Source organism: Phyllobates terribilis, unplaced genomic scaffold, assembly GCF_046119375.1.
Source record: "Phyllobates terribilis strain yellow unplaced genomic scaffold, ASM4611937v1 Scaffold_5__5_contigs__length_657084704, whole genome shotgun sequence".
NCBI classification, from domain to species: Eukaryota; Metazoa; Chordata; class Amphibia; order Anura; family Dendrobatidae; genus Phyllobates; species Phyllobates terribilis.
The window spans coordinates 382,954,254-382,968,965 of NW_027362765.1; the positions used below are offsets into that span (position 1 = coordinate 382,954,254).

The window sequence follows — 14,712 nt, forward strand, 5'->3', positions numbered from 1 at the left end:
CATCCCACCTATTTCCTTGGTTCCCCCCCCCCGTCTCTAGTTTAAAAACTCCTCCAACCTATTAGCCATCGTCTTCCCCAGCACCGCTGCACCCTCCCCATTGAGGTGCGGCCAGTCCCTACGGTAGAGCCTGTAGCCGACCGCAAAGTCGGCCCAGTTCTCCATGAACCCAAACCCTTCTGCCTTGCACCAACTCTTTAGCCACTTATTCACCTCCCTAACTTCCCGTTGGCGCTCCTGTGTGGCTCGCGAGATTGGTAGTATTTCTGAGAAAACTACCTTGGAGGTCCTTGCCCTAAGCTTCCTACCTAGGTCCCTGAAATCATTTTTAAGGACCCTCCATCTACCACTCACTTTGTCATTGGTGCCGATGTGGACCATGACCGCTGGGTCTTCGCCAGCCCCACCCAGTAACCTGTCAACCCGATCCGCGATGTGCCGCACTCGAGCGCCAGGGAGGCAGCACACCGTTCGGCGATCCCGGTCTTTGTGACAGATTGCCCTGTCTGTCCCCCTAATAATAGAGTCACCCACTACCAGAACCTGTCTTGCCTGCCCTACACTTCCCCCCTCCCCCTCATTACTGGAGCATACACTCCCCCGGCGGTCAGAGGATCTGTCGTGCTCCAATAATGCCGGTTCTGAACCAGCCTTCCTATACTTCTTCCCTCTATCCCTCCTAACTGTTATCCAGCTCCCTGCCTGTTCAGCCTGCACTTCCCCTCTATGCTCCACCCCCAGTATTGACCCATTGAGTGTCTGCTCGGTGAGCAGCAAACTCCGTTCCATGTTGTCGATGCTCCTCAGTACCGCTATCTGAGCACTTAGATCCAGAATTTGGGCTTCCAAGTGCACGATATGCTCACATCTCTCGCAGCAGTATGGATCCTCGAGCGGTTGCTCACGGAATGCATACATTGCGCAAGATGTACACTGCACGGCTCCGGCCAACATGGACGTCATTCTAAATATGGGGATACAGTCAGTATATATACAAGTACAAAACACAATTATTTATATATAGGTGTATGGACGGGGATCAATTAGGGATGTGCAAGTGTATCAATTAGATATCGGTGGGGGATCAGTTAAGTATGGATGGGGGATCAATTAAGTATCAAGTATGGACGGGGGAATCAGATAAGTAGGTCAGGTGGATTAATTAAGTAAAAAGTAAAGTAAAGAAAGAATGAAATACAGTCAGCAATTCAGTCCTAAGTCCTCCCTTCCAAACTCCCTGAATCCAAAGTCACTGAAAAACAAGTCACACACTTACTTTCGTTCGCACTTACGCTCCGGACACACGCAGCTCGTTCACACTCGCAAACTAAGAGATTTAAAGAGTTTTTTTTTTTTTTCCTTTTCCAGCAATGTACCCTTCACCTCAATGCACTTACAAAGGACTTGATGCCCAACCAGCTGCCCCTTATAAACCCTTAATTATGACCCCTTCCCCTTAATTAACCCCTTGTGAGTAAATCTACACCTCAGGATTTTAGTGCAATGTAGTTAACCCTTAAATACACAGGTAGTAAGCTAAGAAACTAAAACTGTAGTGAGAAAATAGGTTTTAAAAAGCCCAATAAATCTAAACAGGTAGAAAAGCACTCAGCAGGTCACAATGCAGCACTCACCGCAATTCACACAGGTATTTTCTGCAGGATTTCCAAATACCTCTTCACTGAAAAAGAAGTCACACACTTACTTTCGTTCGCACTTACGCTCCAGACACACGCAGCTCGTTGACACTCGCAAACTAAGAGATTTAAAGAGGTTTTTTTTTTTTTTTTTTTTTTTTTTTTTTCCTTTTCCAGCAATGTACCCTTCACCTCAATGCACTTCCAAAGCCTCAATGCACTTCCAGTGGAAGACCTAGGTCTTTTTTAACCCTATGTAACTAGTATATGGTCTTGTTCGCCTTGGCACCAGCTACACTACCTGTTGTAAAACCATATGTAATTAAATTATATATTTGTGCACAATACTTTAGAAGGTTGATGAAAAAGTTGCTCAGTTCGTACAATCCCCATTATCATGACAATAGGCTAATCGCAGTCCACAGTCCTCCGGTACAAGCATTGGTCAGAATGCAATTCAAATATTGTAAAATTAAAAGAGTATTTGATAAATAGAAATAATATAAAAGAATCGGTCTCCTACCCACATATCCAAGAAGACAGCAAAGCAGCATAATGATGAGTATGAGAAATATGTTGACTATTTTGCCACTGGACATCCTTGCATTTGTTTTCTGAACTTCTGCACAAAAATAAAAAAAGGCGTTAAAACACCAATGCAGGCAGCTCTCTAAACCACAAGGTAGTTCTGTTTTTTTCTCCTAAATGGTAAGAAAAAATATGTTAAAATAATGTAAAAATAGAAAATCATTCTAAACACATGCCCAAAAATAACAGTACCGATGCATGTTCTACTAAGTCGCTTGGTCAAGCAAAAGGGGCACCAAACCCCCTAATTAGCATATGTGAACAAACTTCACATTCTCCGGATCAGTGGTAGAAATTTGAACAGATGTCATTTTTATAGGTCCTATATAGTGATGAGCGAGCATGCTCGCCACTGTTCGGTACTCGTCCGAGCATCTCAGTACTCGAGATGCTCGGAGCTCGCCGAGTACAGCGCAAGCAATGTCTCTAAAGAATGACAGCATTCTGCTACCATCCAGCCTGCTATCTCAATGCTATCCCAGCGTGGGAGAATTCTCCTGCTCAAGCGGTGACGTCATTTGCCGGCACCACATGCGCATGAGAATTCTCCCACACTGTCAGTGACGTGCATGAGGTGAGCTGAGTTCATTGGACATGAACTCGGCTCATCTGGATGCCGTCAAAGCCAGACACTGAGGAGCTTCACTGAGGAGCTTCACTGAGGAGCTTCTCAGTGTCTGCGGCATGGCAAGCTGGATGGCAGCGTTCTGTTGCTCTCCAGCCTGTCATGTCAAGGTAGCAGAGCTGAAGCTGTCCTGGGAACCATGGAAAGGTAAGGATGAGGTTGGTTTATTATTTTATTTTTATTGCAGGAAATCGTTGACTTCAGCTGGAATGGGCGTGACGGTAAGTAAAGTTTAATTTAGAACATTAAAGGAATGTGTCTTTATTTCAATTAAAGGATTTTATTCTGGGTGTTGGTGTTTTTTTTAACTTTCACTATGGGGTTAGTAATGGGGGTGGCTTATAGACGCCTCTCCATTACTAACCTGCGCTTGATGTCAGCAGGCATTATAAGCTGACATCAACCCCAGCCCTATTACCCACTGCCACCGCTACAGGGCAGTGGGAAGAGCGAGGCTAAGTGCCAGAATTGGCGCATCTTATGGATGCGCCATTTCTGGGGCGGCTGACGGCTGGTGTTTCTGGCCTGGGAGGGGGCCAATATTCATGACACCCTTCCTGGGCTATTAATATCAGCCCCCAGCTGTCTGCCTAGCCTTTGCTAGCTATTAAAATAGAGGGACCCCGCGTCATTTTTTTTTGGGTCCCCCATTTTAATAGCTAGTAAAGGCTAGGTATTCAGCTGGGGGCTGATATTAGTAGCCTGGGAAGCTCCGTGGGTATTACCCCCTTCCCAGGCTTCAAACATCTGCCCCAGCCGTCTACTTAACCTCCGCTAGAGACTAAAATTACGGGGAACCCCACGCCAATTTTTTTTTTTATAAATCCTTTATTTTAACACTAAATGACAAGTACAGTACACTGTCACTGTACTTATTATATATGTGACTGACATGTTTCTATCTATCTAATCTATGTGTGATGCTCTATTCTTTCTGTTCTAAATTGTCGGGTACCGATGTATGCTGCTGATGAATTGCCAGCCGGCTTTTTTAAAGAGACGGGTGCATGAAAATCGGAGGGCACTAGTGTGTTCCAAGTGCCCTGCTATGTTTTTCATACACCCTCCTATATACCTTGCCTGCCTATCTGCCTATATATTCTGCCTGCCTGACGTTTAATTGAGCACTGTTCCCATCGATTTGGGCAATTTTTGACCTTCTGCAGACCGCCGGGGGGGACCACCAGAAAAATGCTCGAGTTTCCCATAGACTTACATTGGGCTCGTTGCTCGGGTCGAGCACCCGAGTATTCCAATGTGCTCGACCCGAGCTTTGAGCACCCGAGCATTTTAGTGCTCGCTCATCACTAGTCCTATATGCCCTATTAGGCTAAGTTTTACATCGCTCCCAATAATCTGGGTCTTCACTATAGTTAATAGAGAGATACTGAGTGGGGGACCCATCTATTATATCTATAAGCCCCAAATGAGCAAATGCATCAAAGATGTAAAAAAAGCAGAGTTCTTAAAAATATAGCATCCACTTAGAATAAATTAGACTTGGGAATTCTATTATTAATAATTTAGGATGTCAGGAAATGGACGGTCAGTGCTGTTTTTGCCTAATTAGTAAAAAGATGAACATTATATACCAGTGTAAATAATAATGGCATTTCTTTTTAATTTTGATTTTTATGCACTAGAAAAGGAAAAAATTGTATTTGTATTATCAACAAGTTACAATATGTCCCAGGGGACTTCATCAATTATCTAGTGTTACCCAATAATTACTTACATGGTGTATGCGCCTGTACATAAACCTTCCTGTTTGAACATAGACATTTGCACTTCTGAAAAAACTCCAAACTCAGTCATGTTTCCAGGCTCATAAAAGAGTTGGACATTGACTTAATGCATCTTCTTCCACTAGATGGCAGTAGCAAGATAGTTTTCTTTCCTTCCAGCAGAGAGCTAATATACAGCTATATGAAAAAGTTTGGGCACCCCTATTAATCTTAAGCTTATTGTTTTATAAAAATTGGTGTTTTTGCAACAGCTATTTCAGTTTGATATATGTAATAACTGTTGGACACAGTAATGTTTCTGCCTTGAAATGAGGTTCATTGTACTAACAGAAAATGTGCAATCTCCATTCAAACTAAATTTGACAGGTGCATAAGTATGGGCACCTCACCAGAAAAGTGACATTAATATTTAGTAGATCCTCCTTTTGCAAAAATAACAGCCTCTAGTCGCTTCCTGTAGCTTTTAATGATTTCCTGGATCCTGGATGAAGGTATTTTTGACCATTCCTCTTTACAAAACAATTCCAGTTCAGTTAAGTTTGATGGTCGCCGAGCATGGACAGCCCTCTTCAAATGATCCCACAGATGTTCAATGATATTCAGGTCTGGGGACTGGGATGGCTATTCCAGAACATTGTAATTGTTCCTCTCCATGAATGCCTGAGTAGATTTGGAGCGGTGTTTTGGATCATTGTCTTGCTGAAAGATCCATCCCCTGCGTAACTTCAACTTTGTCACTGATTCTTGAACATTATTGTCAAGAATCTGCTGATACTGAGTGGAATCCATGCGTCCCTCAACTTTAACAAGATTCCCGGTGCCGGCATTGGCCACACAGCCCCAAAGCATGATGGAGCCTCCACCAAATTTTACTGTGGGTAGCAAGTGTTTTTCTTGGAATGCTGTGTTTTTTTGCCGCCATGCATAACGCCTTTTTATATGACCAAATATCTCAATCTTGGTTTCATCAGTTCACAGGACCTTCTTCCAAAAAGAAGTTGGCTTCTCCAAATGTGCTTTTGCATACCTCAGCCGACTCTGTTTGTGGCGTGCTTGCAGAAACGGCTTCTTTCGCATCACTCTCCCATACAGCTTCTCCTTGTGCAAAGTGCGTTGTATAGTTGACCGATGCACAGTGACACCATCTGCAGCAAGTTGATGCTGCAGCTCTCTGGAGGTGGTCTGAGGATTGTCCTTGACTGATCTCACCATTCTTCTTCTCTGCCTTTCTGATGTTTTTCTTGGCCTGCCACTTCTGGCCTTAACAAGAACTGTCCCTGTGTTCTTCCATTTCCTTACTATGTTCCTCACAGTGGAAACTGACAGGTTAAATCTCTGAGACAGCTTTTTGTATCCTTCCCCTGAACAACTATGTTGAATAATGTTTGTTTTCAGATCATTTGACAGTTGTTTTGAGGAGCCCATGATGCCACTCTTCAGAGGAGATTCAAACAGGAGAACAACTTGCAAGTGGCCACTTTAAGTAGCTTTTCTCATGATTGCATACACCTGGCTATGAAGTTCAAAGCTCAATGAGGTTACAAAACCTAAAAAAGGGCTTTAGTAAGTCAGTAAAAAGTAGGTAGGAGTATTTAAAACAAGAAAATGATAAGGGTGCCCATACTTATGCACCTGTCAAATTTTGTTTGAATGCAGATTGCACATTTTCTGTTAGTACAATAAACCTCATTTCAAGGCAGAAACATTACTGTGTCCAACAGTTCTTACATATATCAAACTGAAATAGCTGTTGCAAAAACACCAATTTTTATAAAACATTAAGCTTAAGATTAATAGGGGTGCCCAAACTTTTTCATATAACTGTACATGTTTCCCCATAGAGCATTGCTAGTAAAGCTCCATACTCAGTTGGTCTCCTTAAGGAAATAAAGGCTTCTGCCCAAAGCTATAGAATTCATAAACATATATAAACTTACCCTGTACTGGATCTTCTGTTGGTAAATGACTCTGGGATTCATCTGTCCTTACATCAGCATAAATAACAGCGGGTACATCTGTGAAATAAAATAATAGATAATAGCTATAAGAACATCATTATTTTATAAATTGTGGGCTACATAGGGTCATGTGTGGTACTGTGAGAGAAAACACCTACTTTCAATTAAAGGGGTTCTCCAAGAATCTGATAAAATGGTCTCTGTCACGTCATTAAAACAACAGCCCATTCTAGTTATATGTCAGGATGGCTGCAATCTGAAAAAACACAGCTCCTGAGACCTGTGTCTCAACTAACAGAAGACCAGTATCGCAAGCACACATACCAGAGCTGCTGGAGAAGGACTGTAACATTAGAAGAAATAAATCTTCTCCTCGGCTGATTGTGCACAAAGGATTTTTTCTTCAGCCTCAGTCCTTAGTAATCAGTTGACTGAGGAGCACATTTATCTCTTCTAATATCACAGCCCTTCTTCAGCAGCTCTGGTATGTATGCTTACGATACAGATCCTCTGTCAGTTGAGACTCAGATCTCGGCATCTATGTTTCTTCAGAACGCAGCGCATCCTGAAGTGTGACTTAGACAGGCTACCATTTGAATTACGTGACGTGGACCATTTTATTACATTATTGAAGAACTCTTTTAAGAAAATGTCCTTACTTTTTACAGTGAGATTTGTCTTTAAAAAACTATTATCATACTACTATATGGAAGTTGTGAAATACTCTATATCTCCGTTTCCTCGTTGGGTTTTGAAAACTGGGGTTAGCTGCAGTCAGCTGTGTCATTAATCTTTTTTTACATTTCTTACATCTCACCAGAATGTATCTTGGGTGAACTTCCTGGACTTTTCTGTAAATATAGTTGGGAATATGTAACCTGCTCCATATCTTTCACGAGCGTAAATGTGCTCTGTATAGACAGAGACTAAGTGAAAGTATGATCTCCTAAAAAGCAAAACAAATAGTATTAATTCTAATAGTATTTCAATCAAATGTGTGAAGCTAGAGAATAGAAATACATCTTAGCATTGATAAACTTCTCCATTCCAATCTTCTCTTCTGATTGTTATCAAGGTTCTGCAGCTTTTCATATATTATAGGGCACATGTACCTAGAGCAGACATCCAGCCTACTGAAATATGAACTGAAGTAAAATATTGCAAATTTATGAAGAGGTACAGGCCTATTAAACTTATTGCATTTTTGCCCAAATTTCCATCAGAAATGGGCTGGAGTAAAATTGTACTATAACTCATGCAAGTAAATCTGTCTGGCAAAAGGAATCCAGCGGTATTACCTTCGGGTACATACAACTCTATTCTGCCAAATCTGGAATAGTTTTTTTTTTCATTTTTACATTGTTTACCAATGTATATAGTAATGCCAAAAAGTATGTTTTTTACTTTAGCGATATATTATAAGTAGATTTTTAAAGGGATTTTATATTACCACATTTTATTTTACAGATGAACCCATGGTGTTCCTTAAAAGAGCAACAAAAAAAAAGCGCATACCCACCTACTGGACCCCACCAACCCCTCCTTGTCATTGTCTGTGTCCCCTGTAGGTCTCTGTTTTTTCTCTTTCAATGGAGGCATTACATGATGGCTGCAGCCAATCATCAGTCACTGATTAGCTGCAAAGGTGACATTTTATTTTAGTTCAGCAGGGAGCTATGAGACTCTTCTGGCTCAGCTGGAACATCACATCACTGGGAGCAAGGATGAAAAAGGAACTGCTGGAAACCACAGGCTGAAATTCCCTCATAGCTTGTGCTCATATACAGGCTCAGTTACAGAGGAAAATCAGAAAAAAAAATATTGCTGTGTTTATGAAGTGACCGCGGGCAAGGCCGCGCGTTGATATCCATGATCTGGCCCAGCAAGATCACCACACACAGACTCTACCTTGATAACCGTATCTTTACTTGTATACATTTTTAACACAGCAGAACACAGTAAATGACAACCGTAAATGTTCACAGCAATAACGTGTACTTATAAGCTGACCCTCACTGTCCCTACTCACACTTTACCAGTCCTTTACTCCAGAAGGATGTGTCCCCCGTCGCAGGCCTGTCTGTCTTTGCAGGAAGGCATCCCAGCCGAAGAAAACAGGAACAGCAAACTTCGCTGAAAGGAAGGAATACTTCGGCCTCTCGCCAGAGGTACCGCTTACAGTATCTCTGGTCCGGGTAGTAGCTCTTGTGGATTCCCTCATGTGGTTCACACTCCAGTAGCGGGGAGTGTAACAGCTGAATCCTTCAGCAGTGCGGAAGCTGGGGAAAACTCTGAGGAAAAGATGTCAGATAACAGCAGCCATGTTGAGAGTATCCTCTACGGCACACACGAGGACCTGCACACCATCCTGGTTCCTTTCACAGACCACCTCAGACTCTTCGCGCACTTTAGCTTTTTTTCCACTTTGCTCACGTGACTCTCCAGGGAGGGACACAAGAGACTCAGTCTTTTTCTCTGTCATCACATCCTGCGCAGGTGCAACCTCAGGCCACAAGGTGGCAACACCATCCTGCGTTATCATTTCTGTCACAGGCTCTATCTCAATTATCACAGAACAGCCAGAGCCTGCCAGCTCACTACACGCCCCCCCGCTCAAAGGTTGGCAGTCCCTGCCAACGACCGGCTCCAGGGCGGCGATGGCTGTGGATGTGACAGTGGCGGCTGGGAAGAGGGCCACACATATTGGTCCCTGTAGGACTGTCCTGGAGGTACCCCTGCAGTGGTCCTCGTTGTCCGCCTAACGGGTTGGATCCCCTCTCTCCGATCAGTCACCCCACTCTCTTTCCCAGTCGACATGTCAGTAGAGGAGGTAATCGGTTCAAGTGCATCAGTCAGACGGACAGGGGTAGGCATGCATTCAATCTCTACATCCCCGGGGTCAGCGTCTCCGACAGTATTAGTGATATCCATCTCTCTAGGTATCACAGTAGGGGAGTCAGGCTGGGAGCGACAGGGGCGCAACATATTACGGTGCAAAGTACGGATGCTGCCGCTGTCTTCGCCCTGCACTCGATAGACGGGGCCACCGGGGTACGGGTGTCCAATTACTCGATAGACTTCGGTCTCCCACTTGGGCCGGAGTTTCCCTTGCAGTTTCTTTATACGGACTAGGACCAGTTGACCTACATTCAGTGAGTCCTCTTGTACAGGAAGTGGGTCAGCGTGCACTTGATCCTGGATTTGTCGGCCTACTAGCCGGTAGACAGTCTCCATTCTCTGGCGGTGTGTTTGTAGCCAGGAAGGATAGGTACCACAGGTATCTTCTTCGGAGTTAGACAGTTGCAACTCATGGATGTCTTTGCCTGGACGGCCAAAGAGAAGGGTGTATGGGGTGTATCCGGTGACGGAATGGACTTGATTATTATAGGCCCACAGCAGTTCTGGGAGGAATCGAGGCCAGTCGGGCTTTTTGTCTTCAGCCAGTGTCCGGATCAGTTGTAAGAGGGTCCGGTTAAAGCGTTCACACACGCCATTCCCTTGTGGATTGTAAGGGGTGGTCCTGGACTTCTTGATTCCATACATCCGTTGGAGTTCTTCAATAACTCGCCCTTCGAAACAAGCCCCCTGATCAGAGTGCAGCCGCTCCGGACATCCGTAGATCTGAATGAACTGTTGACAGATGGCCTGTGCAGCTGATTCGGCAGTCTGATCCTTGGTAGCAACAGCGACGGCGAATTTCGTGAAGTGGTCCACCATCACCAGACAGTACTGGTAGCCACTATTCGCCATTCCGATCAACAGATAGTCCACCATCAACAGCTCGAGGGGCCTCGACGTCCTAATAGTCTGGACGGGTGCACGCTGTTCAGCGGACTTGTGGAATTCACAGGTACGGCATTCTTGACAGACGTTTTCAACCAGCTTACGGAGCCCCGGACAAAAAATGAACTGCTGGGTCCACCGGAGGGTCATGTCTATGCTGAAGTGGCCGTTCCTCCTGTGAGCTTCGCCCACCATCTCATGGGCCAACTGCACCGGGACGACAATCTGCAAACACTCCTCCAGCATATGGGATAAAAGGGTCCTGCGATACAGGACTCCATCTTTCACGATCAGCCGATCCCATTGGGCAAGCAGAGTCAAGGCTCCGGTCGATAGTCGGGCTCTCACTTTGGAGAGCAGCTTATCTTGTTTATTCACATACCGTTTCAGTAAGACGTGCTCGAGAACTCAATCTTGAAGCTTGGCCCATTCTTGCTGGGACAGGGGAGATCCCACTATGGCTTCAATCCCTCCTACAGCATACTGGCGGCTATCTTCTATTTGCTTTGCGAGCCGGGCAAAGTCAGGCATCTCATCTTCCTCCAACTCTTCATCCTGGTCCCCCATTGGCGGGGATGATGTCACTCTAGACAGGCTGTCAGCATTCTGATTCTCATTCCCCGCTCTGTATTTAATTTTGTACTGGAATCTAGAGAGCCTGGCCATCCAGCGCTGTTCCATTGCCCCTAGTTTGGCATTCTCTAGGTGGGCGAGAGGATTGTTGTCCGTCATGACCAGCACCTCCGCTCCTGTCAGATAGCCAGCAAATTTCTCCATCATAGCCCAAGTCAGAGCCAAGAGTTCCAAGCGGAAGGAGCTGTAGTTGACGGGATTCTTTTCGGTGTCACGGAGAGACCTACTGGCATAGGCTATTACGCGTTCTTTATTATCTTGAACTTAAGAGAGGACCGCCCCTAGACCTTGAAGGCTGGCGTCGGTGTGCAACTGGAACGGTAATGTGTAATCTGCATACGCCAGAACAGGGGGTGATGTTAGAGCAGCCTTAAGTGCCTGAAAAGATTTTTCTTGGTCAGGCCCCCAACTGATGCGTCGTCCTCTGGGACTGTTCGCGGTCCCTAGGAGAACCTCATGCAGTGGTTCAGCAAGCCGAGCAAAGTCCTTGACAAACCGACGGTAGTAGCCTGCCAGCCCCAGAAAAGCCCGGACTTCTTTGACGGTAGTTGGCTGCGGCCACTCTTGAACGGCTGCTATCTTCTCCGGAGAGGGCTGGACACCTTCAGCCGAGATCCAGTGACCCAAGTAGTCGATTTCCTGCTGGAACAGACGGCATTTGCTGGACTTCAACTTCAAGCCGTCTCCCCTCAAGCGCTGGAACACTTGGCCAAGCTTGTGAAGATGATCCTCAAAGGTGGCGGAGTATACCACGATGTCGTCAAGGTATATCAGCGTAAACTCAAAGTTGAAGTCTCCCAGACAGCGTTCCATCAGTCTCTGAAAGGTCCCTGGTGCGTTATTCAAGCAGAGCGGCATCCGGTCTAACTCATACAGGCCCATGGGAAGGATGAAGGCGGTCTTTTCCCTGTCCTTCTCACTCATTGGAACCTGCCAATATCCACTGGCCAGGTCTAGGGACGAAAAATATTTTGCCTTCTTCAGGGCGGTCAGTGACTCTTCGATCTGGGGAAGTGGATATGAGTCCCGGATAGTGCAAGCGTTCAGCCTACGGTAGTCTACGCAAAATCTCAGGGAACCATCTTTCTTTTTGACTATCACCACGGGTGCAGCCCACGGGCTCTGGCTTTCACGTACCACTCCGGCGTGTAGCATGGATTCTAATAGGCTTTTCACCTCCTGGTATTGTTGAGGTGGTATCTGCTGGTACATCTCACGGATAGGGGGGGGTATCGCCCGTGGGTATCTCGTGCTGGATACTGGTGGTACATCCAAAGTCTGTGTCATGCTTTGCAAAGGAGTCTTGGTGTTCCCGTAGGAGTTCCTCCACTTGAGACACTTCTTGTTTGGTGTATTGAGACGTGTCTAGCTGTATTTTTTCCCGTAGTTTTTGCCCAATGTCTTCATCGTCTACTTGAGCGTTTATGGCTGAGACGGTTAACGTCCAGTCGCCTTCTGTAGACGGGGTGAATTTTAGGGGTCCAATGGGATTCACTTCCGTGGGTAGAGCATATACCCGGGCAAGTTGAGTGCCGGCTTCAAGGGCTAGGCCTACGTCTGCGGTGTTGTTTAGCCTGACAGGGACTCTCCTGCAACTAGTGGGTTTAGCTTACCCCCACTTGGGGTCCTCGGCTCGATCAACACTTCAACCCCCTCAAGTTGTCGGTGGGTGTTAAGGGGTAAGGAAATGACTGTCTCTTTTTCAGCGGGCAAAGTAATCCGGGTACGGCGTGGCACCGTAATGGCGGCTAGAGGTAGTTGTTCCTCTGCCATCTGTTGAAGTCCAACGGTCCAGATTACGTGCTGGAACGCCAGACGAGTCGGCTTATGTTTGGTGACTTTCTGCCAGTATTTGGGTCTTTTTCTTGTCAACAGCATAAGATCCAGGTCTTTCAAGATATTCATTCCAACTATCATTGGGGTCTCGGAGCCAAAACCTTCCTTGACGATGACGATCCCTCGTTTCCCTAAGTCCTGTCCGCAGGCCTTTGTGTCCATCCAAGCAACTCCGGTCACTGGAATGGGTAGATTATTAGCCGCAATAATCTTAATGGCGGTGTCTGGGTCACAAGCAGTTCTTGGTTTGAGGTAATTTTCGTAAAACTGTTCAGAGATCGTGGTCACTTGTGACCCAGTGTCCATCAGTCCCTGTACGGCAATTCCTTCCAGGACAACTTCAAGTGTCGGGCTACTCGAGGCAAGAGCACTCCGCCTTTGGCTCTGTTTTTCCACACCCCTCTCTTTGGCCTCCCCTGCTGTGCGAGCCTCAACTGCAGGGGTGTCTAGTTTAACGGCGGCCATTGTGGTGAGGCCCGGCGTGGTAGCTCTGCTTGTGGATATGGTTGGGGTTCCATTCGCTGGTCTGATCGAAATTCCCTTCGCTGGGGTGACTGAGGGTTTGTTCGTTGGTGCGACGGAGGTTTCTGCGGAGGGAAGTGTTGAGGACAACGATTTGCCCTATGGCGAGGATCACCGCATGACCAACACTGTCCCACGGGACGGCTAGGCTGTCTTCGCTGGTCTCCCTGTCAGTCTAATGTTAACTGTAATATCTGTTTCTGTAAGTCTGCTACCATCTGTTTCAGGTCTTCCGTGTCACTGTTCGGATTTTTAATGTCAGATATGGATCTGAACGCAGCACCTTGAATCCCCACATCCATGACGGGTCCCCTTGAACGTTCTATGGCTTCCTGTTTGACTTCAGCAAAAGTAAGAGCCGGCATCATCCGGATCAAGTCCTGTAACGTGCAGTTAAGATACTGGTCTCTCAGTCCTATTACAAATTGGTCTCTCAGTACCAGGTCACGAGGAGCCATACCAGCTAGTTGTTCCCCTTTTACGCAGGCTTGTTCAAGGAGTACCTGAAGGGCGTTCGCATATTGGGGAATATCCTCCCATTCAAGCTGCGTCCGTCTAAAGAACATGTGTCGCAGTGTTCCCGGGTATGTGGTCGGCCCATAGGTGTTCTCCAGCACCCGCACTAAATCATCCACTGTACGCTGGCCCCAGACCGTCTCCAGTCTGACTATCGTCCATGCCTCCCCTTCTAGCGTCAGTACCGCCATTTCTGCCAAGGTCTTAGGGTCAATATTATACATTTCCCCCAGTATCCGGACTTGTTCCGCCCACTCTGGTACAGGGTAGTTTCGTCCACCAAATTTCCTGACCTGATTCACAATAGACACCGGCGGGGCTTTCTGACTGTACACATGGCCTGGGTGGGAATCTTGCTGGTCACAGATCCTGCCGACTACGCCAGATGAAGTGACCGCGGGCAAGGCCGCGCGTTGATATCCATGATCTGGCCCAGCAAGATCACCACACACAGACTCTACCTTGATAACCGTATCTTTACTTGTATACATTTTTAACACAGCAGAACACAATAAATGACAACCGTAAATGTTCACAGCAATAACGTGTACTTATAAGCTGACCCTCACTGTCCCTACTCACACGTTACCAGTCCTTTACTCCAGAAGGATGAGTCCCCCGTCGCAGGCCTGTCTGTCTTTGCAGGAAGGCGTCCCAGCCAAAGAAAACAGGAACAGCAGACTTCGCTGAAAGGAAGGAATACTTCGGCCTCTCGCCAGAGGTCCCGCTTACAGTATCTCTGGTCCGGGTAGTAGCTCTTGTGGATTCCCTCATGTGGTTCACACTCCAGTAGCGGGGAGTGTAACAGCTGAATCCTTCAGCAGTGCGGAAGCTGGGGAAAACTCTGAGGAAAAGATGTCAGATAACAG

The 14,712-nt window shown here is 46.2% G+C and overlaps 1 protein-coding gene across 1 annotated transcript in view; it reads right to left on the reverse strand.

Annotated features, from left to right (window-relative positions):
- The window catches only part of LOC141271203 (killer cell lectin-like receptor subfamily F member 2), a 90,840-nt gene that overhangs the window by 55,564 nt on the left and 20,564 nt on the right, over positions 1-14,712 (reverse strand). The window contains exons 2-4 of the mRNA XM_073681316.1: positions 7,371-7,499; positions 6,533-6,610; positions 2,161-2,259 (exon numbers count right to left, since the gene is read on the reverse strand). Of these exons, the coding sequence (XP_073537417.1) occupies positions 2,161-2,259; positions 6,533-6,610; positions 7,371-7,440 (247 nt within the window). The 5' untranslated portion in view covers positions 7,441-7,499. The remainder of the gene's footprint in view (positions 1-2,160; positions 2,260-6,532; positions 6,611-7,370; positions 7,500-14,712) is intronic.